This window comes from Numida meleagris, chromosome 3 (assembly GCF_002078875.1).
Source record: "Numida meleagris isolate 19003 breed g44 Domestic line chromosome 3, NumMel1.0, whole genome shotgun sequence".
Taxonomy (NCBI): domain Eukaryota; kingdom Metazoa; phylum Chordata; class Aves; order Galliformes; family Numididae; genus Numida; species Numida meleagris.
This window is the reverse complement of record NC_034411.1, coordinates 27287664-27311414: the sequence shown is the minus strand read 5'-3', so window position 1 is coordinate 27311414 and position 23751 is coordinate 27287664. Positions and strand designations below refer to the sequence as shown.

General features: G+C 39.8%; 1 protein-coding gene across 1 annotated transcript in view; it reads left to right on the top strand.

The window, feature by feature from the left end:
- PLB1 (phospholipase B1) overlaps positions 1 to 23751 on the top strand; it is an 86475-nt gene that overhangs the window by 22814 nt on the left and 39910 nt on the right. The window contains exons 15-34 of the mRNA XM_021391948.1: positions 2723 to 2791; positions 3689 to 3769; positions 5278 to 5344; positions 5989 to 6047; positions 7090 to 7163; positions 7881 to 7924; positions 8663 to 8771; positions 9639 to 9690; positions 12120 to 12200; positions 13569 to 13634; positions 14293 to 14393; positions 16743 to 16824; positions 17640 to 17744; positions 18402 to 18497; positions 18973 to 19044; positions 19613 to 19672; positions 20042 to 20102; positions 20528 to 20586; positions 22563 to 22630; positions 23624 to 23667. Of these exons, the coding sequence (XP_021247623.1) occupies positions 2723 to 2791; positions 3689 to 3769; positions 5278 to 5344; positions 5989 to 6047; positions 7090 to 7163; positions 7881 to 7924; positions 8663 to 8771; positions 9639 to 9690; positions 12120 to 12200; positions 13569 to 13634; positions 14293 to 14393; positions 16743 to 16824; positions 17640 to 17744; positions 18402 to 18497; positions 18973 to 19044; positions 19613 to 19672; positions 20042 to 20102; positions 20528 to 20586; positions 22563 to 22630; positions 23624 to 23667 (1450 nt within the window). The remainder of the gene's footprint in view (positions 1 to 2722; positions 2792 to 3688; positions 3770 to 5277; positions 5345 to 5988; positions 6048 to 7089; positions 7164 to 7880; positions 7925 to 8662; positions 8772 to 9638; positions 9691 to 12119; positions 12201 to 13568; positions 13635 to 14292; positions 14394 to 16742; positions 16825 to 17639; positions 17745 to 18401; positions 18498 to 18972; positions 19045 to 19612; positions 19673 to 20041; positions 20103 to 20527; positions 20587 to 22562; positions 22631 to 23623; positions 23668 to 23751) is intronic.

Here is a 23751-nt window from a genome sequence, read left to right as displayed (position 1 = left end):
GTGCCCCTTGATAACTTCTTTTCCCTTTGATTTCCCTGCCTCCTCTTTCATTCAGGAGGAATTTTCTTAACACAAATTGTGATTATCAGAAAGGCACCTCCCTGGGCAGGTTCCTTATCTGGCTGTGATAGTATTCTGCCATTTTGTAAAAGGAGATGATATGAAAGATGCTTTTAGTGTAAAAAGCACTGGTAAGTAACCTTGTCGGATAAGGTTCACTCTAGCTGTCCTCTTCAGTAGAGTTAATGGTTTATGCTGATAACACACAGTGCATATTGGGAACTGATAGGAAATTGTGATCGTGGTTTATTGAGCAGCAAACAGCAGAATAAGGAGGTGCTGAGGAAATGCGTTCAGAGTGTTTCCCTCCCGCTATTGGCCCAGCTGTTCTTATGTTGCCCATGCTTGTTTTGAGGCTTGATACTAGCCTCTTTCTTGGATTGACTAGCTGCTTGTTGGCCAAAGGGCAAGACCTTGAAAAGCCAGTGGCAATTGGCAGTAGCGCTGGACTTCAGTCTGACTGAGAAACTAAGCTAGCATGTGGTCTAGGTATAGCTGAATATTTTTCTAAAACATTCCCAGTTATGTAGGAGCAATGCAATTCAAATGGTAAGCATGTCAGGTGAATGACATGGGGTAGTCAGGAAAGCTGAGAGAGGCTGTTTGTTAACTTGAACAGTTTTGATGTTTACCACAGAGAGTCTTATTAATTTAGGCAAATGCCTACAACTTTATCTCTGTAAATATATCTGAGGGCAAAGCTCCTTTCATGTGCATAAAGAGCTTAGATAAGAAGCTCTTGTGTTTGGTGTGTAACAGAGAAGGCTTCCAAAAAAATATCCTGCAACTCAGAGAGAAACAAACCAAAACCGGGCAAGAACTTAAATGAGAACAGCACCCACATGAGGCTGTACCTGCCTCTCTCCTGCTCTCAGTGCTTTACATTGACTTACAACCCTCTGCAGTCCTGAAGCAGACCAGCCCGCTAACCTGTCTGTGTCCTAGGGTTCAGGATAGGTTCTGGCTGACCACAGTGCAGGCTCAGTGCCTGGCTTCCCAGATTGCCTGCATGGAAGCTGCCCACCTTCCCTGGGAGAAGTGTTTCTGAGCAGTCTGGAATGAATCTCCTGGAAGAATTCATTCTCATCACCCGAAACATGCAAATGTCTAATACTTATTTTTAATTCATTTGTAGCTGAAAAATACCACTTCTTGTTAAACAGATGTTTTGGTTTTTTTTTCTTTGTTTTATCCTACGAGATGGAAAATTACCAGCTCCCAGCATATCTTCTCTCTGGGCTTTGTTATTTTGTGCGTTTCAGGGACATTCCTTTTATTCCTCTTTCAAAAAAAAAGCACAGGCTTAGTTTCTTCAAGCCCTTCTTTGAAAGAATATCTAACTGTAAGACTCTTTTCTGTTTCTGTTTGTTTTTCTTTTTCCCTCCACGTTATCCTCACTAACAGAACAATCAAAATACAATGCAATATTCCTGCCCAGCATATATCATCAGGCCTGTGACTGTCTTATTTCTCAATACCTTCAGTCTTGTTTCTTAAGATCCTGGCAGCTGATGCAAACTGAGCAGAGGTTTGCTGAGGAATTTAAAACAGTGACCAACTCCTTTGGGTGTGACTGCCATTTAAAAAATTAGCTCCCAGCAAGGTGCATGAATAGATGAAGTGATTCTTCATGGTATTTACCTCTTTGTGCTGTCAGTACTGAGTTTTTGGCTTACACAGTAATTTCTTACCTATCTGTCTTGTTGGAAGGTAAATAAAGGCCTGCAAGTGTAAATATTGTCAAGCCTCTGTGCAGGGGTGGAGTGAATCTTTTGATGCTGTGTAGCATGTACCAAAATGTAGATAAAGAAATAGGTATGGAAGTGGAACAGATTAGCAAGGTTTTAGCTGAGTGAACTATAGCCACCACAGAACTGATGCCTGATTTTTTTTTTTTATATTCCCTGTTTCTGACTGTTGTAAAATGAGTTTGCAGCATAAGGAGCACTAAATCATAGTGTTCACAAGATGGAAGGAAGGGGTTGATGCAACACAAATGTATCACCCAATAGCCAACTTTTAGTTTTCCACTTATATTAGGGATTTTTTTATTTTCTCCTTCTGAGATAAAGCAGTGTACACTTCAACAAGCCCTCTGTGTAATTTGACTCAGAATGAATTTTCTCAAGAGTTTCAGTAACGTAATTTTTACTATGGTAACAACCCTTTTGCTTTCTCATACCTGGCCCAAGTGGGAAGTGAAACTGACTTCTTAATTGCAGCCAAGTATAAGCTATGTCCTGTAGGAGGAGAGAATGAATTACAAATATGATTGAAGCTATGCTCTTCTAGAGCATGTCCATAGTTGCTGTGGTTGAGCTGATAAATAACGACTCAATTACAAATGGTCAAATGCTGTGGTGTGAGGTCAATGCCTTGCAGACAGCATTCCCAAACACAGAGTTAATGTGTGAATAATTCTTCTAACGATGGTGAAATGACAGTCTGACCATAGGAGCTGGAAAAAGGGCCTCTCCCAGATTTTGTAGGTACGCATGTAGTATGTTGCACATAAATTAGAATCATTCACAAGCAAAGCAAGTTTTTAATATGTATTAACCTGATGGATAACTCGAGGCACTAGAGCCTCTGAGTTACTGCTGCTCTCCCATCCTGCCTCTGCACAGCACATGTATAAATCCTGTGTTGTGTCCCTTTCCAGATGGAACCAGTTGGGCAGAAGAAGCCGTATGATTTCACAAAATTGCGTCAGATCCAGTGTCCATCTCAGGTAAAAGCATTTCCTTATTACTGGGTGATTTTACTTGCTCTTTGCGGAATTTCCAAGTTTTTGGATATTGTCATCTTCTGAAGTTCATGGAAATGTACCCTTTCCTAGGACACTGCACTACTAAAAATGGCGCATTCCTAAAGCTCATTGACACGATTTTGATTGTATATAGATGAAACTCAGAAAATGAGAATTTCTGATAAAGTTTAGTTAAGTCACCTTACTCTCAATTTTTTATTTAAAAACCATCTAATCTGAACTATTAAATTGTGATTAATAAATAAAGCATGATCAGTATTAAAATCTTTCAGCAATAAAATTGAATCTATGCATTTTATATGATTTGGCTTTTCTGTGATTTGATTCTGTCTCTGTCAGATTTAACTATTTCAGTCTATGAAGTTCTCAATAACTCACTATTATCTTCAAGGTCTGAATATCTCTGAGGTTCAAAGAACGGGTTCTTGAATGTTTTTGCGTTTAAGCATTGACTTCAATAATTTAATAGTGATAAAACACTACTGGCATCAAAACGCTTCACTAAACAGCAATTAAAGCATCAAAGAAGTTGAATTATCTGTTTTGTTTGATGTTAGGTTTGAGGCAAGAGGTAGTGCTGTGCTTACGGCATTCCAAGGCTTAATTTTCAGGTCTAACCTGGTTTACTTCACCGGTTCAATGTTTATTCAAAAAATAATGATGTTGTCCCTAATTTCTTCTTATGGAAATCCTGTCCAGAGTAAGTATCAGTAGTAGTAGTATAAGTAGTATCAGCGGACTGTGTTTCCACTACTGTGGGATTTTGTTTGTTTGCTTGTTTTTGTTGTTTCTTTTTTGTTTTTGGGATTGTTTGTTTGTTTTGTTTGTTTCTTAATCAAACTTCCCTTACTTCTGCAGGAAAATCCATATTTGTTCACATACAGAAATAGTAACTACTCGCTTTCCCAAGAGGTATCAAACACTAAAGAAACACCACAGGTAAGGTAGAACTGTTTACAGCATGGAGACTAAGTGTATTCCAGAGAGTGGGGTGAGTGGGTGGAATTGTATTGTAGCCTAATTAAACATAGTTACTGAATAAAAAGCTCAAACATTACTTCCGTGCTTGACTAAACAGTCAGATACTTAATAGCACATCTTCTTCTTGATGGATTTTGTAGAGTGTAACTCATGGTAGATGTCTTCAACTAGCCAAAAGTAAGTCTTGTGTTCCCTGTTAAGAATGTTTTTTAAACATCTAGATAAGTGTTAAGCTCTCTGGGATAAGGAAATAGTGAAAACAGGGCCTTTTAGTTTTACTGTGGAGGTTACTAGATCAAATCAGCATGACCCACTGTGTGGGTCTGATTTCATCTGGTTTACTCCATAGCAAAACTGAAGGAACAACAGCTTTTTCATTTTTTTGTTGTTTTGTAAGTTGAATATTAGCTGTGTAGAGATATGCAACCATGCTTTTTTAGTCATGGTTCTCTGATTCTGAGCAGAACCTGATGCTCCCAAACAGCTACAGAGGGAAAGCATAATGCTCATCTTTGTACCCCAAAACACAGTGTCTAGATTATATGTGCACTCAAAATGGACTATATGTTTCTGGAATAGTAATGCACATTTCTCCTCTCATTTTAATGCAACTCCAACTGTTTTGCTAGTTACTAATGGTGTGTAGACCTCTGTATGGGGCAAACAGTACTTGCCAATCTGATTTTAGAAATAGTGTTCCTGCTTATCTCCTACACCATAACTGTGTTGTGTTTAAAGAAAACAGGAAAAGAGAGTAACAGGACAAGACAAAAAATGCCTTTTCCTTAGACAAGTTAGCTTCCTTAAAGAGTGCTCTAGAGAGATCTGGAGCAAGTGCATGTCCTTGGGTCATGTGCCATGGTCCACTTTGGTATACAGTCAGTCTTCACTATGGTAAATCTTGTGGGTGTTTCTGTCAGTGGACTGCAACCCAAAGGTACTAGAAAGATGGAAGTAATGTCACCCTTCTGGATGGGTACCGCAGACCTGGTAGTGCCTGACTATAGCATTCACTTTCACTTTACACCTACAGCCTAACCATCATATTGTAGGGCTGCACATCAAGAGGGCGAGCTTGCGGCCTGCTGGCGAAGGTACAGTTCAGCGGTAGGATATTCCAGGGATGTTCAAGCACAAAAGGATGTGATCTCGCTTAGCTCAGGATACAGAACCATTAAAAATTACCTAAATTACATAAAAATTGCTTAGCTGAACTTAGCATGTTATAGAGTCTGAAATAAGTGGCCCTACAAGTAGGCAAGAGTAGTGTTGTGCTAATGTAGACATGCTCTTTCTGAGTGGTCTGAATTTCTGTCTGCCTTCAAAGGGTGGTTTTTAGCATGGCCTGGGGAAAGGCTGAGGTGGGTAGATGTGCACAAAGTCTGTGGGGAAGTCTGTTGACGTAATATAAATGGTTAACTGAATGATGAGTCTGATGTAAAGAGTTCTACTGTCTACTTTTCCAGGAGAGAAGTTATGGAACAAACATTCCTTGTTTCAACCACGGTCCCTCTGATACAGTTCCAGATTCAGGTACAGTATTATGCCATATTTTTTGAAGATTCACTTCATTTGATGGTAGAAGAGGAACAAGAACCTGTTTTAGTTATAAAATGTGCACTTTTCTGTGAAGCAGTATATTCTATTGACTGTGATTTAAAAATCCTTTGAAACAGCATAAATAGTTGTATAGCAAGACACAAGTTCTCCCTGAGGGATAGTGAAAACTTATGCAACTGCACCTTCTGTGTACGAGCAAAGAAGTGGCAGTGGAAAAGCCAGTAAGTTGTCACTGCAAAGAACCATGTGGAATCCTGTCCCACATGGGTTTTTATCTTCTCTCAGAAGCTATGATGAGCCTTAAATTTTCTCCTTGTGCTGGCCCTGGAGCTGTGCCTGCCTTTCAGCAGCTTCTACCAGTTAGAACAAATTGGAGAGTATAGATGTAAAACTGATATCTTACTGCTTCCCTTGTCAATGCAGCTAATGTCAAATAAAGCTACCATGCATCATTTGTTTTGATGACTTGGTATCTGTCATTCTGAGCTGTTGTCATCATGATTATTAAAATATTGTCTTTGCAATGCTTTGTGTTTATACTAAACAAAAGTTCTGATAACTGTCACAATTTGAAGTTTTCTTTATTTTCCCCCTCCTGGTGCTTTTATTTTTATTAGTTCATAAGTTGAGACCAGCAGATATTCGAGTGATTGCTGCCCTGGGAGATTCAATCACAGTAAGTAAAAATTGCTGGTTAACCAGCAATTAAAGCAATTAAAGCAAGTAATGAAAGACCATTTCTGAATTTTAACCTGAGAGCGTGCATACAGATATACCTTATTGAGTCAAATGGAGTTTTTGCATATTTATTTCAGTACTCCACCTTGACTGACTGGTAATCAGAAAATGAGTCAAATGTGTGCACGGATCCCATTTAAAGTCCACGAGAGTGCTGAACAAGGAGTAACTGCAAGATTGGGTTGCATAGCAGCACAAATGTCCTCCTAGAGTGGACTTACAACTTGCTTTTCCTTATTGATTCTATGCAGCAATCAAGGTGTTGTCCTTCAAAGTTGTTAGTAAGCAGAGTAAACAAAAAAGATTCTGCAGCTAATGTGGATATGTACAATAACACCAAAGTCTGGAAAGCTGTGTCCATTTAAACTGGTGAAATATTTTAGTAAAATTACAATAGATTATCAGGTGTATCAAATAACTCATGTACTCATGTAAAGAATCTTTTAGCACTACTGGAGGTACATAAAAGGGTTACACATAGACTGGCTGTGATTCTCCAATCAGCAATGACTATTTCACTGCTCATATTGTAATTCATGTTTCTTATTTCTGTAATAACTGCTATATTAAATCTTTGTAACCCCTTTTCTTGGGGAAAATGGGAGAAGGAAGACAGCAAATCACTGTACCATGTTTTAATGTGATGAACGTAATGAATTATTCATTCAAGGCCATTGCTATTTTATTTATTCCTTATGCAAATTTAGAATTATATGAACATTTTGAACACACTCAACCACCTTTCCCTCACTTGATCTAATCAAGAAGTTGATAGAAGTGGGTAATTTACTGGAGCAGAGTTGAAATACCTTCAGCCCTTGATCCTCTTGAGAAAAAAGACCTGTTATATTTTGGGAAGATGATATAGCTTGCCTCGTTAACATTCTCTTAAATTATTTTCACTAGGATAAGTCAGAGAACTAGTTATTGTAGCAATTCTTATTTTCTGAAGGTGAACTCCATTTCTCCTTTGCTTCCAGGCAGGAAATGGGGCAGCATCCAATCCCCATGATGTTCTGGATGTCCTGACTCAGTACCGAGGTATTTCTTGGAGGTGAGTACCAAGAATTCCCACTGATGGGAGGGAATCCATTTTCTTGGAGTTATATATACATATATATATATATATCTGCACTTGTTTTTAGATAACAAGTGGAGACTTTGTGAAGAGTGATTTTGACTGAATGCCCATTTAGGCATTTTGCATTTCTGTCCCAGCTATTTCAGTTGCTTGTTTGTTCTTCCCAATTGTAGCATATGTCATTCGTTTTTCTCATTTAGAACTAATGGTCTACAAAAAGGCAGAATGGGATCCTTTTTCTTGCTGCTCTTTAATCCGCAGTCAGTATTTCTTCAGCCCTTTCCCAGTACTACTTATGTTATGCAAAACACGTGTCAGTTATTAGTACAGACTTTTACATATGCAGCATTTTAATAGACAGGTCAAAAAGTAATTCTGAAGAAAGGTCATTGTGTTCACTTAGCACTTGGCAAGTGTGTGACTTAACACCAAACCTGCCAGGCTGATTTTTCTGCTCATCAAATTATTACCCACCTGAGAAGCTGCAGCTTTGTAGAGGTTTAACCAAGTACTAGAGCACTTCAAAATGTTCTATACCAAATTAAAGGGATACTAGAGAGTTGTAAGTCCATCATTTTGATCTTTAATGAGCATTACGTCAACATGAGGCGGAGCTTTCTTACTTAGTCCACTGCCTTAAGAAGTCCATCGTATTTTGGATCATTTCTTGTTTTTTTTTTCCTTCTTTAGTGTTGGAGGAAATGAAAACATAAGCACGGTTACGACACTAGCAAGTAAGTGCATTTTTCGATAGATCTGATAAATATCTGGAACTGTTTGATAAAACATAGTTTATTATTAATCAAATAAAAAAATGAAGGAGGACTTACTACTTGTATCATGACAGAACCAATCACCTTGTATTCAATGTCCAGTACTGAGCAGAATTTGCTTAACAGATGGAATGTAATTTGTGCTTGACTTAACCATGTATTTGCCATTCTAGGGGTTTGGTTGTTTCTGTATTCTTCTGTTGGTTGTAATTCTATCCGAAATGCATCAGAAGTAGATGAATCAAAGACATTAGATTGCAACCTAAAGTAACTAGCTTGACTGTATGGGAAAGTTGTTTTAGGCAGGTGTGGAATCATTTTACAAGATCAGATTTTATATGCACTAGAGATCAGAGCATTTTAGTTCTGTGGTGTTTGTAAAGTTGCTCTGTAATCCAAGATCTAGAGGGGCATCCAGGTCTTTGGGTTTAAAATGTCTGGGGAGATGAGGCCAAAGGATTTGATGCCTACCCATCACCATTTAGTGAGACAGAATGAGTCTCTTGCCTGAGCATAGGGTTACACAGCCTGAATTGCCGAGCAAAAAGATATTTTTGGCCTTGCACATCTCTTAGGGGTTAATTTTTGACAGGTATCTCTTAAAGTTTTTAAATGTTCTTGTAATAAGATCTCATCTTTATGACTCTACTTGTTATTGCTGAAGTAAGCAACATTTCATGGTGTTCTCTTTTTCTGCAGACATTCTTCGCGAGTTCAACCCATCCCTGATAGGATATTCCACTGGCACTGGAATGCAAACCACAGAAAATGCTGCACTCAACCAGGCAGTGGCAGGGGCTCACGCAAAGTAAGAGGAAAAAATTTATTTTGAACAGAAAGTTGATTTTTCTTTTAGAACTTGGTTCTAACCAAGAAAAGGTGCAAATCCTGGAGTGCAGCAGATAAGGCTGATAGGCAAACCCAAATGTATTTCTTTAGCCCATCTTTAGCATGAAAGCTGAGCTATGTGGTGGGGTCTTTACAATTTTTCCTGTCTGTCAGATAAAAGCTTTCTCTAACATTATCAACCAGTTAGCCCAAAGCACTTCACAGGCACTAATCAGAAAGCTTCATATTCCCATTGTGAATAACTCCACTGCACAGGGGTTATATTCAAACCCTCTTGTCAGTAGGACCAAGATTTCATATAGAGAAACCAAGATAAATACATGGATTGCTTATGGTCAGTCTGTGGTAGAGCTGAGAATTAACTAGAGACCACTACGCTCAATCTTCTGTGAAATTCATATAACATCCTTTTTTCTTGGGAGCACTTCTTATAAAACATGCATCAGTGGCTTGAGGCCATGTGATAACACTGATGCATGCATGGATACTTCAGTGAATTGTGTATTGATAGTATCTGTCTGATGTTGGGAAGGAGCAAAGTGCATTTGGTTTGTGGTAGCACAGTGTGTTTTCTAGGTGTATCATTTATAGAAGTGTAACAACGCACCATTTGCAAAGCGATCAAGTGCTTGTTGTATGCAGTTCTCTCACTTGTCATCACTGTCTCAAAATATAGCTTTTTCTGGGTAATTGCACCTCTCATCCTGCATACAGTGAAAATTGGAGTTCCTCAGTATCTTTTTAGTTACAGATGCCCATTCATCAGCTTTCTTCTTTGCTTTGCTGTCTATGCAGGACTCCTTTTTTATTTTCATTTAATTTTCAGGAATGTTCCTGCACAGGTCAGAAGACTGGTGGACCGAATGGTGAATGACAGTGTGAGTTTAACATGTTGTGAATATCTTCAAAAAGACGCACCAACAGCAGATACTGAACATAACTATGGGTACAGCAGTGTACACTGTAACATTCAGTATGAAATCATCTATAACTTTGTCTTAACTGAATTTGTACCAGCATGCAATAGCACTGTTGTGGTTTAGCCCAGCAGGCAGCCAGACAGCACATGGCTGTTCGCTCACTCCACACAGCCAAGTGGGATGAGGGAGAGAATTGAAAAGTGAAAGAACTCGTGGGCTGAGAAGGAAAATTTAATAAGACATGAAAAAAAAATACAAAGGTGAGGGGAGGAGAAAGGAAAAATCAATAAGAAGAATAAAGAAAGTGTACAAAGCGATTCTCACTGCCAGCTGACCCATGGCCCAGCCAGTGTCTGAGCAGAGGCAGCAACCCCAGCCACCCTCTCCCCTCAGTTTACTACAGCACATGGCACCATGTGGTATGGGACATCCCTTTCACCAGTTTAGGTCAGCTGTCTTGGCTGTGTCCCCTCCCATCTCCTTGTGTACCCCCAGCACCTTGCTGGCAGGGCAGCATGAGGAGCCAGAAAGGCCCTGGCTCTGTGCAGGCACTGCTCAGCAACAACTGAAACATTCCTGTGTTAACAACATTATTCTCATCCTAAATCCAAAGCACCATACCAACTACTAGGAATAAAATTAACTCTATCCCAGTTGAAACTAGGACAGGTTCTTGTTTTCAAACCTGAATAACTGTAACCTTCCTATCATTTTTTGCCATGACTGTCTGGTAAACTCAGTACAGTTGCCTCGCGTCTCAACCTACTTCACTCTGTAAGGTTTCTCTGCTAGGATTTTACTATGATGCTCTTAATTGTTTTGTAAGCATATGATTGTGCCAGCTGTGAAGATGCTGGATGTTGAGAACAAATTCTTTAAATGGCAAATCATATGGAGTGAATATGGGAAAGACTTGTTTTCATTAAAAAAAGTTTAGTCCCTTCTCTGCATTAGTCATCAGCTGACTTATGCCTTCCACATTTGTTGTTAGGAATTATTTGATTAATGGTCTATTAAACATGTATTAGGCTGAGGATTATTTACGTATTTTTCACCTAAGTACTGCTTTGAATGTTTGCTATTTGTAATTTGACATATGTGCTGTGCAATCAGTGACCTTGGTTACTCGATATTATTTTTGTATTCCAATTGTGCATTTGGAGAGCGGCCAAGAAGCCTTCAAGATAAATGTGTACATATCTAGTATGAATAATCTGGTGAATACACATTGGCAGAGCGTACCTTCCTTTTTTTGTGCACTTTGTTTATAAGATTTTACTTTTACAAGATTTTACTCTTTGTCTGAAATGAGATTAGAAGGAATAGCAGCTCACAAAGTAGCAGGTGGATGGTTTTTATTCATGCCTGTATTTGCCAAGGACTTTTAAGTACTACTCTGCTGTATTTATTGGCTTGGAAACATCACACAACAAATAAATGCAAATATCTTTTAGATAATGAATTAACTAGAAAGAATGTTCATATTAGATGTAATGTACCTTTGATTTAAGAGTTATTTTTTTCTCCTTGTAAAACACCTGTTTAGTGCAGGAGGAAAATTTTTACCTCGGTCTTACTGTTTGGATAAGTATGTTTTGAGACCAAACTACTGAACAGTGTGTTTGCAGGCTGGGATGTGTTACCTTCAGCCTTTGAAGACAGTTACTTTTAAACCACTTGAGGCTGATGTACTATTCCTGCTTTTTTTAGTGGTGTTCTGCACTGAAATTGAAGTGTTAAGGTATTGAGTACAGTGTCAGCTACGTGGTACTAATCATATCTGAAGCTTTTCTCAAAGCTAAGAAGGTTTATGTTTACTGTAGCATAATTACTTTGCATTAACTATTGCTTTGCAAAAGCCTTTCAGAGAAAAATTACTGTAATTTTTTTACCACTATTGTTAAATAGTCAATAATGCCCCTCTATACTTTGCAGTTTGTCTCACTGCAGTACTGAAATATGTTGCCCTCCAGGGTTTTCCAGCAGGATAGCTGCATTATTTATGACACAGTAAAACACATAGTAAAACACATACCATCATTTTTGCAATGAAGTTGTATTCCCAAAGCTGCAGGAGGAGTCAGTCAGTGTATACACAAGACACTGAAAGAAAACAACAAAAAAAAGTGTGCAGATGGATTTTTGAGCAATAGTTTTCAGAAACCAATAATTTTGCACAATACTACTAATATTGTAAATCTTATTTAGATCATAGTTGTTTTTACATTCTCACAGTTGTGACTACAAATTCTTTTTGTGTGAAGACACTTACAGGTAATGCCAGGTTGCCTGAGAAATGTTAAGTTTGTGTTTAGTCTGTCGCCTGGTCCTCATTTTATTTTACTTTCTTTCCTCATTCCTTCCATTCCATCTCTTTCTGTGCACAGAGAATAAATATGCAGACTGACTGGAAGCTTATAACGCTTTTCATAGGAGGAAATGACCTATGCAACTTCTGTGAAGATCCAGTAAGTCACTCGCTGACTGCAGTGTGAACTTGGCCGCCCTGTGCAGCAGCACTTAGACTGTTCACCTGAATGATATGATAAACGAAGGGATATCTTTAGAATGTCTATAAATTACATAACTGTGGCTGCTTTGTTTGTTGTTAACTAAGATCGCTTTTCTGCTATCTAGTCACCTGTAGATAAAAGATTCTATCAAGGTTGTGCCCTTTTCCTTCACCTTGTGCACAGTCATGCTTACATGTGTCTCGTGCCACCTTCAGTGCAATGGGAATAGTTTTACCCCCAGCTCATGATGATGTGATTATATACAATACAACATAGTATAAAATATAATATATGTATATACATACTATATGCAACCTTCAGACTTCTCACATAATGATGAGATGTTATTTTCTTATCTACTTACAGACAGCAGAGCATGTATTTTTTGCCTAATTAATTTCAGATCAGCAAAACAAATAAGCACAATAAAATCAGGACCAACTTAAGCAGTACTACCTTCTGCTCCTGATGTCAGACAGCATGGTGTTTGCGCATAAGGGTGGGTGGCTGAGGGATATCAGACTGGAATCCAAAGATCAGAATGATACTTCCTTTATGTTACATAACTACAGCTAGTGCCAACTGTAACGTTCTTGGTGAGCTTTGATTTAGGAGACAACAAAGGGAGCTGGAGCTGTCTAGTTTTGTAGGGTAGGAAGGTGGAGCTCGGAAGTAACTTCTGCATGAAATTAAATAAGGAGAATTAAAGCTGAAAATGAGAAAGAAAGAAATGTTTCTCATAGGGAACTTTATGATGGCATAGGACCACAAGTGAAGAAATAGAAGCCAGATTGAGACAATTGAATGAGATTATTCAAGCCACTCAAACTGAACAAAGATATTTTGCTGCTAAGTGGCAAATATAAAGTGGTTTGAGACCTAGTAAGTTTCTTGATACATTTTTCTGTACAGAAATCAGGCATGCCAGTTAATATTTGTAGGAGGTAAGGAGTACATGGGAAGCATGTTGCTAATATTCCATGCTGCTGAAGTTATCTTACTTTTACAAAAGCTGATATCTTCTAGTGTTGGTCCTCTGCATTTAAGAGTGGCTTAGACCAGCATAAGGTGGAGGATGTTGTGATGACTGATTTTGCCTCCTGAATTTGCTCCCTCACCACTATCTCTTTTACTGTGAATCAGTAAGATAGCTGTGACAGGAAAGAAGAAAAGCAGAGATAGAGAAAGTTTGCACAGGACTCTGTTAAGCCTTGACCCAAGAATTAGAACGTGAATGCTGCTGTGAGAGATGCCAGATAGCTGCTGTTGTGCCTGCTTGAGTAAACAGATTGACAATAAAATTCAATCCTCTTATTTTAACAGATACGCTATTCTCCCGAAAACTACACCTATAATATTCAAGTAGCTTTGGATATGCTTCACAAAGAGGTAAAACAAACTTTTCTAGTATGTGTCACTGGGGATTGTGTCCTGTTTGTAAAGCGGCCACTGGTTTCTGATTGAGAATTTAGTTCCTTGCATATAGGAAAATCCTCATGAGAGGCAGAAAGCACTGGAGAAATATTTTACAGAAGGAGTAAGAATGTGCTGAGTTCTAGCTGATGTTCTACAGACAAATGATGTAGAAAAGTATAACAAATCTGAGCAAACATATGACATTCAATGACCATAAGGTGCTTTGCTCATTCATTATATTGCAAACAAACTCACTTTTTGTGGTTGTTAAAATCAATTCTGATCCTGCTGATGAGGGTGAGTTCGATGGTTAGACTACTGCAAGAGTCAGTAGGTATCTGAGCCATGCTGGGACCCATTACACCTTGTATGGACCGTTTGGAAGCCATCATTTTCAAGCAACCTGCCATTAACACTCAAAATAAAAATAGCTAGTGCATGTAGGAGCTGTAATTTGGTATTGTCTGAGAGGGGATTAATTATTAAGAAAGTACTTTGCACATTGCTGCTATAAATAATGTAAGCTGTCTGAATTAGCAGGCTGCTATCTCAGGCCTGCTGTGGCTATGTAAGGGCAGAGATGGCACTCTGCTCCAGGCATCAGCTATGGGTTTGCTTGTACTCTCGGCAGGTTCCACGGGCGTTTGTGAATCTGGTGACAATCCTTTCCATAACAAGCCTACGGGAGTTGTACGCAGAGAAAAATGTTAGCTGTCCAAGGCTTCTTATGAGGTTTGAAGATGATTTCTGTAGCTCTCACTCTTGTTCACTGAAGGCTGCAAGGTCTTCTTGGGAAACTTCTTAAAGGGAAAACGTTCTACGATTTTGTCTGTGTATGCACATGTACCTAGACATGAATTTCCACCTGGCATTTAGAAATACCTCTATCTTTCACTGTCTGTGTATCTGGGCCCCACTGTAACCACTTTTTGCAGAGCTGCCATTTTAATCACTTATGCTGCAAGGGAGTTCTAGCCAGAGCTGAAAACTCAGCTGTGCATTCTCTGGGCAAAGACAGGAAGAAAAAAAATCATTGAATCATAAAGGTTGGAAAAGACCTCTAAGATTGTCTAGTCCAACTGTCCACCTAGAATGACAGGTCTTTTTATTTGTTTTTAAGTTGATTACGTTAATCTAGTTTTATTTGCAGATTTACTTCTCTACAATCTTAACTCTCCCTCTTTGCTCCATTGTTTCTGATCTCTATAATCTCATTGCTGGTTATTAGTTTCCATGTTAATTAGTCTCTCAAGACGCACCACCTGTTGCTGTTTAGATGAGCAATCCTCCCAGGTGGGAGGTGCCAATCTAACACTGCAGTATCAGGTCTGTGCCTTAGCAAGCTCATGGTGACTCAAGTGGGGGCTGCCATGTACCCCTAGGCTTGCTCCTGGTAGGGCTTGCCTGATTGGAAAAGCAAGAAATATCAGCTTTTCTAGATAGTCATGGAGAATAGCCTTGTCCTGTGAGTGTAGGCAGACACTGCTCCTCCTGCTGCTTGGGTCAGGAAGCTTGTGCTGTGCAGCCTGGTCTAGTGGTTGGCACCCACTCCCCCCCACCCCCACCCTGCCCCACAGCAGATGGGTTGAAACTAGGTGATCTTTAAGGTCCTTTTCAACCCAGGCCATTCTATGATTTTATAAGACAGCACAGAGCGCAAGAGATACTTGGAGGCCAGAACCACAGAAGAACTGCAGGGCCTCCTGTACTCAGCTGCTTCCCTAAAACATCTGCCTTGAATTCATCCCACTGGATTACTGCCCTCACAAGGGAATCTGCTGCTGTTGACAGGACTGGTTCAGAGACCTGGAAGGTCCCATGAAATAAGGTGATTTTCCAAGAGAAGTGTAAATGCAACTCTCTCGGTGTGATTTAAGGACTCTATGTTGGCAGTTGATAGAAAAAAAAAAATAGCTTTTAAATTTAAAGTGCTGGTGCTTCTGATATCCAGTTGCCATTTCTTTTTAACAAAGGTTGCAGAGCACAGTGCACATAGACCTCAAGATCCTAATCACTGGTCAAGGACAGTTAGCAGAGGCAGTAAGATTATATCAAAATACATATAACTTCCCATCATTTGAAGTGCACGCTGAATTTAACATGTGTCTGACTGACAGCAAGCCAAGTTTACTTTCACACAGGGAACTAAGTAGACCCTGTGTGGAATAACAAATGCCATATACCATGAAAAAGGCTTTTTGACCTTGAAAGGTTGTCTCTATTTCCTGAGAGCAGTAAACAACCTGAAAAGAGATTACATTTTCAATAATTTTGTCTTGCTTGTGTTGCTAAAATACTTCTGAAAATGCTATTTTTTTGTATTTCATTATTCGTATAGATATTCTGTGGAAGTAGAATCACGTTGTTTTGTTAGTTGCTCTCTATTCAGAAAAGTTTGGAGGAAGGGACACATATATATCCACTACATCCCTATAGGAAGTATTACTCTAAGATCTCTCTTAGGATTGACTCACTATGACCAAACTACAGGATATTTAAGAGAGTCTTTTGTTTTCATTTGGGTTTGTCAAATCATACTGAGATGTACCCAGGAAGGAGGAGCACCAGAAGAAAAAAATCATGTGCGTCCAGGCAAGTTTTGAGTCTCTCCAAGAGTGAAGATTCCAGCATCCCTCTGGGCATCTGTTGATGCTGCGTCATCCTTCACATGCCACAGTTTGAGTTTAAAGCACCTATGCTTACCCACTGGGAGGGTGGGAATTCAGTTCAAGCAGCTCTCCTCCTGTCTTGTTACTGCTGGAGGTGACCCTCAGTCCCTTTAGCCGGGCAACAGGTGCCACAGGGTCTCTTGTTAGGACACGGCGGCTTCTATCTGCTGCTCCTTCTATCTCTCTGCTGGCTTTTTGTTTGCATGGAGCCTTTTCCTTATGTTCATAAATCCCTAATAAACACTTTTCTGTTCAAGAATTGGGGCTCTGCAGATACTCGGAGATGAGGCTTAGTGCTGTGATTGAACAGTCAGAAAATCCCCCCCTTGGAGGAGCTATTAACCTTGCAGCTTTTCAGCTAGCAAAAGGGAAAAGGACCAGCTGGTCCCAGTGTGATATTCTCATCCTGCAGGATGCTGTGCCCCTGTGTATTGAACTACGATGACAATTCCAGTGAGTATGAGCAGTTGGTCTACTTCAACAAAAGGTATCAGGTAAGGCTCATGCATTTACTTATTTGCTTATTTATTTTTTACAGATTTAATGTAATCCTTCTGTTCCCCCCCCCACCCCCCCGAAATAGGGGCGATTTTTGTTTATTTTGGTTGGTTTTTTCTTTTTTTTTTCCTGCAAGTAACAAACACATTTTTGTGAATAATAGCAGGCACTGTGGAAAATAACTTACCCAAGTGACCACAGAGCAGGGAATATTTGGAGTTGGAAAGCAGTTTGCACTCATTTCAATGACATATGTAGTTGTGATTTAATAAAAATAGGGGGAAAAGGGGTGTGTGGGGGGTTGCTAGTGAGGGAGATCGGAATTGGCTCAGGATCTTTACAATTCTGGTTCACTAAAAAAAAAAAACATGAGGAAAAATCTGTTAAGGAAACATAGAAAGTAGAGTATGACACAGTGTCAGTGGTTTCTTGATCACTTACCTTGTTGGAGATGACATTAAGTCAAAGAACATGATAAATCTGCAGTGAACGTCAGGCACGGGATAGCAGCCAAACTGAAAATGCTTCAGTGGCTCTAGAACATCTTTTTACATAAAATCTAATTATTGAGCAGATCACCTGTCTCTCAGGTAATGACCCATGGGCTGCCTAGCTGCAGCAAAGCCTGGATTGAGTCTCTCTAAATGACCTCTGCATTTTCTGCCTGGTATAGGCTAATCATCATGGTCATGTCTGGGTTTCTGCTCAAAGGACAGGGAATCCCTGGATGGAGATGTGCAGTAATGAGAGGCTAGTGAGCTGGAGGTGAAAGAAAGAACAATGACAATTTTTTTTTCTTGGACTCTTTAAGGAGAGAACTCGTGAGTTAGTGGAGAGCGGAAGATATGACACTAGGGAAGATTTCACAGTGGTTATGCAGCCATTTCTAACTCATATCAGCATGCCCAAAACACAGGTAAAAACAAACAAAGCCCTCACTAAATCCTGGTGCAGTTGTGCTGACTTTTTTCAGAGTTGTAATGGCTTCTTTATCGTTAAATGTGACAAAGCAGTTTTCTGACCTAATAATTGTTATATTCAGTTAAGATAGCATCCAAAATTGCAGAAAACACTTATGGAATAACTTGGAGATGCGGGTAGTGGGATGGCACTGTTTTAGGCACTGACATAACTCCCCTGTTGTGCAACAACTGTGCAGTAGATATTTAGTTCAAAGTATTCACCGGGGAGCATTCATCCTACGTGCCCCACACATCACAGAGTTCTGTCCAGGACTTCAGTAAAGCTAAGACTTCTAGCATAAAAACCGACTTTCCGTGAAAGTCTATGTGTGAGTCTCAGGGGAAATAAAGAATATGATCAATGTCTGTGTACAAGTGTTCTGTACCCAGAGTCATAGTGTTCTGTTCCTTAATACTTTGGAAATCGCGTATTAAAAAAGGGCTTCTCAGACTTAAGTTACTAGCATTCTCTGATCCACTTTGGTTCTTCTGGTCTCAAAGGCCTTTGAAGCTGCTTCATTTTGAAGTCAGCTGGGATTTTTCACAAGGGGTAGTGCATGGCTTATTGCACATTTACTTCTCTCTGTGACGGTACCTATCTCGTTCTCTAGGAGGGATTTCCTGACAGTTCATATTTTGCCCCAGACTGTTTCCACTTCAGCCAGAAGTCTCATTCCCAGGCTGCACGTGGTCTGTGGAACAACATGGTAAGATTTGAAAGGTTGTATTTGTCACTCCTTGTCCTCTTCAACCTGCTCTTGGCAGGAAAAGAACCCAAGGGAGCAACTATATAGCTAGTCCTCTCTCTTCTGAACTGTTAATTATGTTTATAAAAGGAAAGAGCATTCATATGAAGAAAAGTCACCTCAACTATTAAGCCAGTCATATCAAAACAATAAATCCCAGGACACATTAAGGCTATCAGTGTTGGGCTTCTCTTGGGAGATTCTGCACACCTGGCACTGATCATCCAACCGCCCTGGTAACGTATGAGTGTTAGCCTTCCCCATATGAAAAGCAGCAGTCAGTGGCGTGGGCAGAGCAGGTGCAGCGCATGGCATTTGCCTTGCTCTGCTGCAGAGGTGGTTTCTAGTGACTGGTAGTGCAGTGTTACTCTCTTCTCTATGATGCTTATTTGCTTTTTGCCTGTGGCTTCCTCACCCACTTCTCATTTTCCCGCAGGTGGAACCTGTAGGGAAGAAGACGGATGATCAACAAATGGAAAATGAAATTTTCCTCAAATGTCCAAGTGAGGTAATTGCAAGGGTATCTGTGTTTGTGCACTGGTGCTGGGGGTGTCTGGGACTCTGGGTAAGCTTTCACCAGCTACTAGGAGTGAGCAGTGTCCCATCCATGTGTAGTTCATGCCGCTGCCACTGGTAGCAGTCAACACCTTCAGATGGAGGTTTGAGGGCCAACTTCCTCTGTCAGCCAAAACACTAGGGCAGAGTATTTTGCCTTCCTGGTATCCATGTTGAACGAAATCTTCACCAGGAGAAATGGAACAACACTGGTGCTAGTCAGCCGAGCATGGCTGAGAATCATTGAAACTGCCTCTGGCTGGCGCAAGCCTGGGCAGTGCCTTTGATGGCAAGCCTCTTGCTAATCACATGCAGCAGGGTCCTGCGAGCATTCTGTAAATTCAGGCCGTCTAGAAACAGTCCTCCTGTTATTGGATTTTTAAAATACCATTTCTTTTTTCTATTCCTGGGATTTGTTTGTATCAAGCTGCTAATCGTCTACAGAGATCTATGAACTGAATCTTGATAAGTGGAATTCTGTTCTGATGTTTTGCATTAATTCAGATTTTCTCATTTTGCAGGCTGAGCCATTCCTGAGGACATACAAAAATAGTAATTACACGTACCCTAACCAAACTCCAGTAAGTGTCAGCATCAGCATTTCACTGTTACTGTGCTGCATCTGTTCCCGTATGGTCATGAATCATGCTTTGCACCTCAAGTGAAATCAGTCTTTGGCCAAAGGGCACAGAACAGGAAAGTACTGCTTCAGTTAGGCAAAACACATCAAGAAAAGCTGTAAGAACACATCTTCAGACAGCACAGTTATCAGTACAGGATGCTAATCCAAACAACACTAAATATGTCCATCGAATTGGGCAACCAAGGCCTGTATGTTTATTTACAAGTTAAACCTATTCTGGTTTATCCAGTTGGCCTCTACTACGGAGATCCTAGTTACTAGTGATTGCATTTCCTAGCCAAATGTTACTCATCTTTCTTCTTTATAGAATTACGGAAGCCAGCTGCTATGTGAGGACAGGTCTCCATCCTCCCCTTCTCCAACTTCAGGTAGTCTTTGTTTTCAGATATAGCAGTATTCAGTTTTTCAATTAATTTCATATTGTCTTCTCCTTACACCTTCTCTGCCTTCTTAAAGCTTTTAATATAACATTTCTGCTTTATCCAATATTGCATTGTTTTATCATCTTGGTGTTGGATATTGATTGCCAGGTGTATTGTTATTTGCTCCTTCCTCTTGTGCCTTTTCAGTAGCAATGTTAGCTATTGACAAACTGGATATTGTGCAGATACTGCTGCTACAGCCATGCAAGACAAGCTGGAGAGTCTGGAGAGTGCTCCTGTTTAATGACCTGAGTACTGTAAAAGCAATGTGGCTGAGCATCAGATTGCACGATGGCACGTTTTACATATGCAGTGATGAAAAGCCATGGCAGTTCTCTATCCAGCTTCAATTACATCTCTTTCCTTTGCAGTGCATTCCCTAAAGCCAGCTGATGTGAAAATTATAGCAGCCCTTGGGGATTCTTTGACGGTAAGAAGACAGTGTTTTTACTGTTCTCTTGGTAGAACTACAAACATTTGCCTTCTCCAGTGGAAGGGAAATAGCTGTTGTGCCTAGAAGTAAAGATTCATTCACTCACAGATGATAATAGACCCAGCAGCTAGAACAAGAAAGGTATTGGTTCTCCAGCACCGTGTTCCCCCCAAGCATATTTTCACATAATTTTAAACACAGGCAAAAATACAGGCAAATCTTTTTAAGAGATGCTTAGAGGTTTTCTGACTCAGAGACAGTAAAGATCACACCCTGTTGAAACTAATAGGACTTAACACAAGCATTAGGTTACAGCATGTCAAGGTTTTTCTCAAAAGGATCAGATTAGTGAACCTGTCCTTTTGCCTCAGCTTTTTTTTTTTTCTGGAACGGTGCATGATTAAGGAATGTTGGATAATAGCATTTTATTCCACTTATCATTAATGAGATATGGATGTGAAGGGGTGCAAGCCCTCCGACTTTGTCAATTTCAGAAGATGCTCAGTCTTTTTATTTTGCCTAATTTTAACTCATAGCTAATTTATTTATCAGGTTGTAGATCTTGCTGAGGATGGTTATCTTTGGTAAGCTGGAAAGAATATCAAGATAATCTAAATTTCTGTAACAGCATTATGCCTAGTGTTTTTCTACTGGCTAAAGACTGAAACTTTACAACCAGCTCAAAGGAAGCACTGGGCAGAAAGACGTGATTGGAGTACAGGATCTCTGAATGTGAGCCTTAACAACTAAGATATTGTGCATATAAACCATGCAGCCTTTACAACTCTCTGGCAGGCATGTTGCCAAAACTCCTCCATGCAGGAGGCTACCAAAACAAAGCAGCAGTATTTCAGTGCAAACCTGTAATGTCGACAAATGCAAGATAGTATCTAGCTGCAGCTGTCATATTATAATATCCAGGACCCTGCATGTGTTTCTGCTTCTAAGTATAGTCTGTAGAAACTGGTAATAAAATCTGTTTTCATAGAAAGAGCAGTTGCACATTGCTATCTGAGCTGCATTTGGCACATGAATATTTTTTCTGAATACCAGTCTTCAATTAATTCTGTAAAGCTCACATAGAGGAGAGAATCATGGAATCATTAAGGTTGGGAAACACCACTAAGAGCATCTCATCCAACCACCAACCCATCCCCACCATGCCACTAACCAGTGTCCCTCAGTGCCACATCTACACATTTCTTGAACACCTCCAGACATAGTGACTCCACCACCTCCCTGGGCTGGGCAGCTTGTTCCAGTGCCTCACCACTCTTTCTGAGAAGAATTTTTTCCTAATATCCAACTAAATGTCTTAGTTTGGCTTAATCTGAGGTAGCAGAAAATAATCTGCCTAGTATCGTGCTATTCTAAAGTACTACCTGGTATCCCGTTTTTTGCATAAGGCTGTAGCATCACAGCTGGCAGAAACACTGCTACTGAATTTTCATGTTTTGTTAAAGAGGGATGTCATTGCCAGCTTGTCCTTTTCTTCATTGAAATTGTAGAGTGCTTTCCTTCTTGCTGTGATACTATTATAAATAAATCTGTTTAGCACAATACTTTTCAAATCAGCATAAATGTATTACAAGACTTCCTTCTGAGATATGTTGTTTGTTTTCTGTGATGAATTAATGTAGTGTTTCTTATAATTACCTTAAAAGTTTTACAACGTTGAGATCTTTTCATCATTCTTGAGTAATGCGATGTAAATGAGTTACTCAGATCACCCAGACCCATGAGAAGAAGGCCTTTGTTTCATTGCTCTGTCATTTATTTTCTGCGTCATATACAATATGATGCTTGTAAATAATTACAAAAACTATTGATGCATTTTTCAGGAGGGAAGCCAGATGCTTTCTAAAGCTTTTGAAGAGATGCATTCAAAAGTAAATAAAATGAGTATGTTTGAATGACTATTGTGTTAGTAACTGTGCTTTAATTTCATTGGATTAATGAAAAACGATGCCCAGGCTGGTACGGGAATTGCCTCATACAGTCTCATGGATTTGGCTACTGAATACCGTGGACTGTCATGGAGGTAAGTATTTAGCCAAGGTGATGAGGAGATGTGTTTTCTTTACTGTGAAAATATTTTCTTCCATGTTTTTTACGGGGCTTTCAGCTGTCAGAAAGTGGAAAAAGATTAAATTTTCTGGCTAGTGTTTCTTCTGAAGCTGTATCAAGCCAGTATCTGTCACAAAGCTGACTATAGATCTTCAGCAGCTAGCCTTTTAACTGCTCTCTTGCTTTTATCTTCAGCTACTTGTGAGTTTGTAGCTTTATGGTGGAACAGAGAGTTGGAGAGCCACAGCACTGTAGCAAAATCACTGAAACAAGCAAGTTAGGCCTTCTTGCTTTGGGAAGATCTTCTCAAAGCTAGGTGCTTATGAACTATTTGTAGGACTATGGAAAACAGTTTAACTGCAGAACTTTTACCACATGCAACACAAAGTCATTAAAGACTTATTTGGAGGTCAGATGATGATGTAGCTGAGTTGACACTGAATGAAGCAATTTTATGCTGTCCTAACCCCTCTACATAAGCCAGAGTGTGACCCAGCAATTGAAAAGTTGGAAAAAACAGTCCTATGCTGGAAGCAGGAGAAGAGATGAAGAAGCTGTTTTTAGAGCCCTGTCACTGGAAGGACTGGCTCCTTGGTGCTGCCTTGGAGTGGCTTCTCAAGACTGGAACTGGTCTTGAAGTCTGCCCTGAAGTCTGCAGTATTTTAGGGCTTGAGCATTCAAATACGTAACTGTCTCTGGCACTCTTCTGCTCTCGTAATGATTAGCTGTGCCCCTGCACAGCTGCATGCACATAAATCCTTCTGACAGGTGACTCTCCCACTGAAACCTCAGCCATTCGCTCCTCAGTAGCAATTTGCTTCTGTCCTTTCCACGTCATATAATAGATTGACAGTTATCAAATTAATCACCCTTCACTTTTTCTCAGGATGTGTAGTAGGTTTTCTCTTTCCTTATTGCTTGTATCTAGCTAAAAGATGAGTAACTTGAATTTCTCTTCTCATTTTAGTATTGGAGGGGATGACTCATTAGAGAACGTAACAACTCTGCCTAGTAAGTAAATGCTTGCGCAGATCTAACTTGAAAGACTGGAGAGAGGGAATGTGCTGATTAGTGATAAGTTGAACTGTCTCTAAG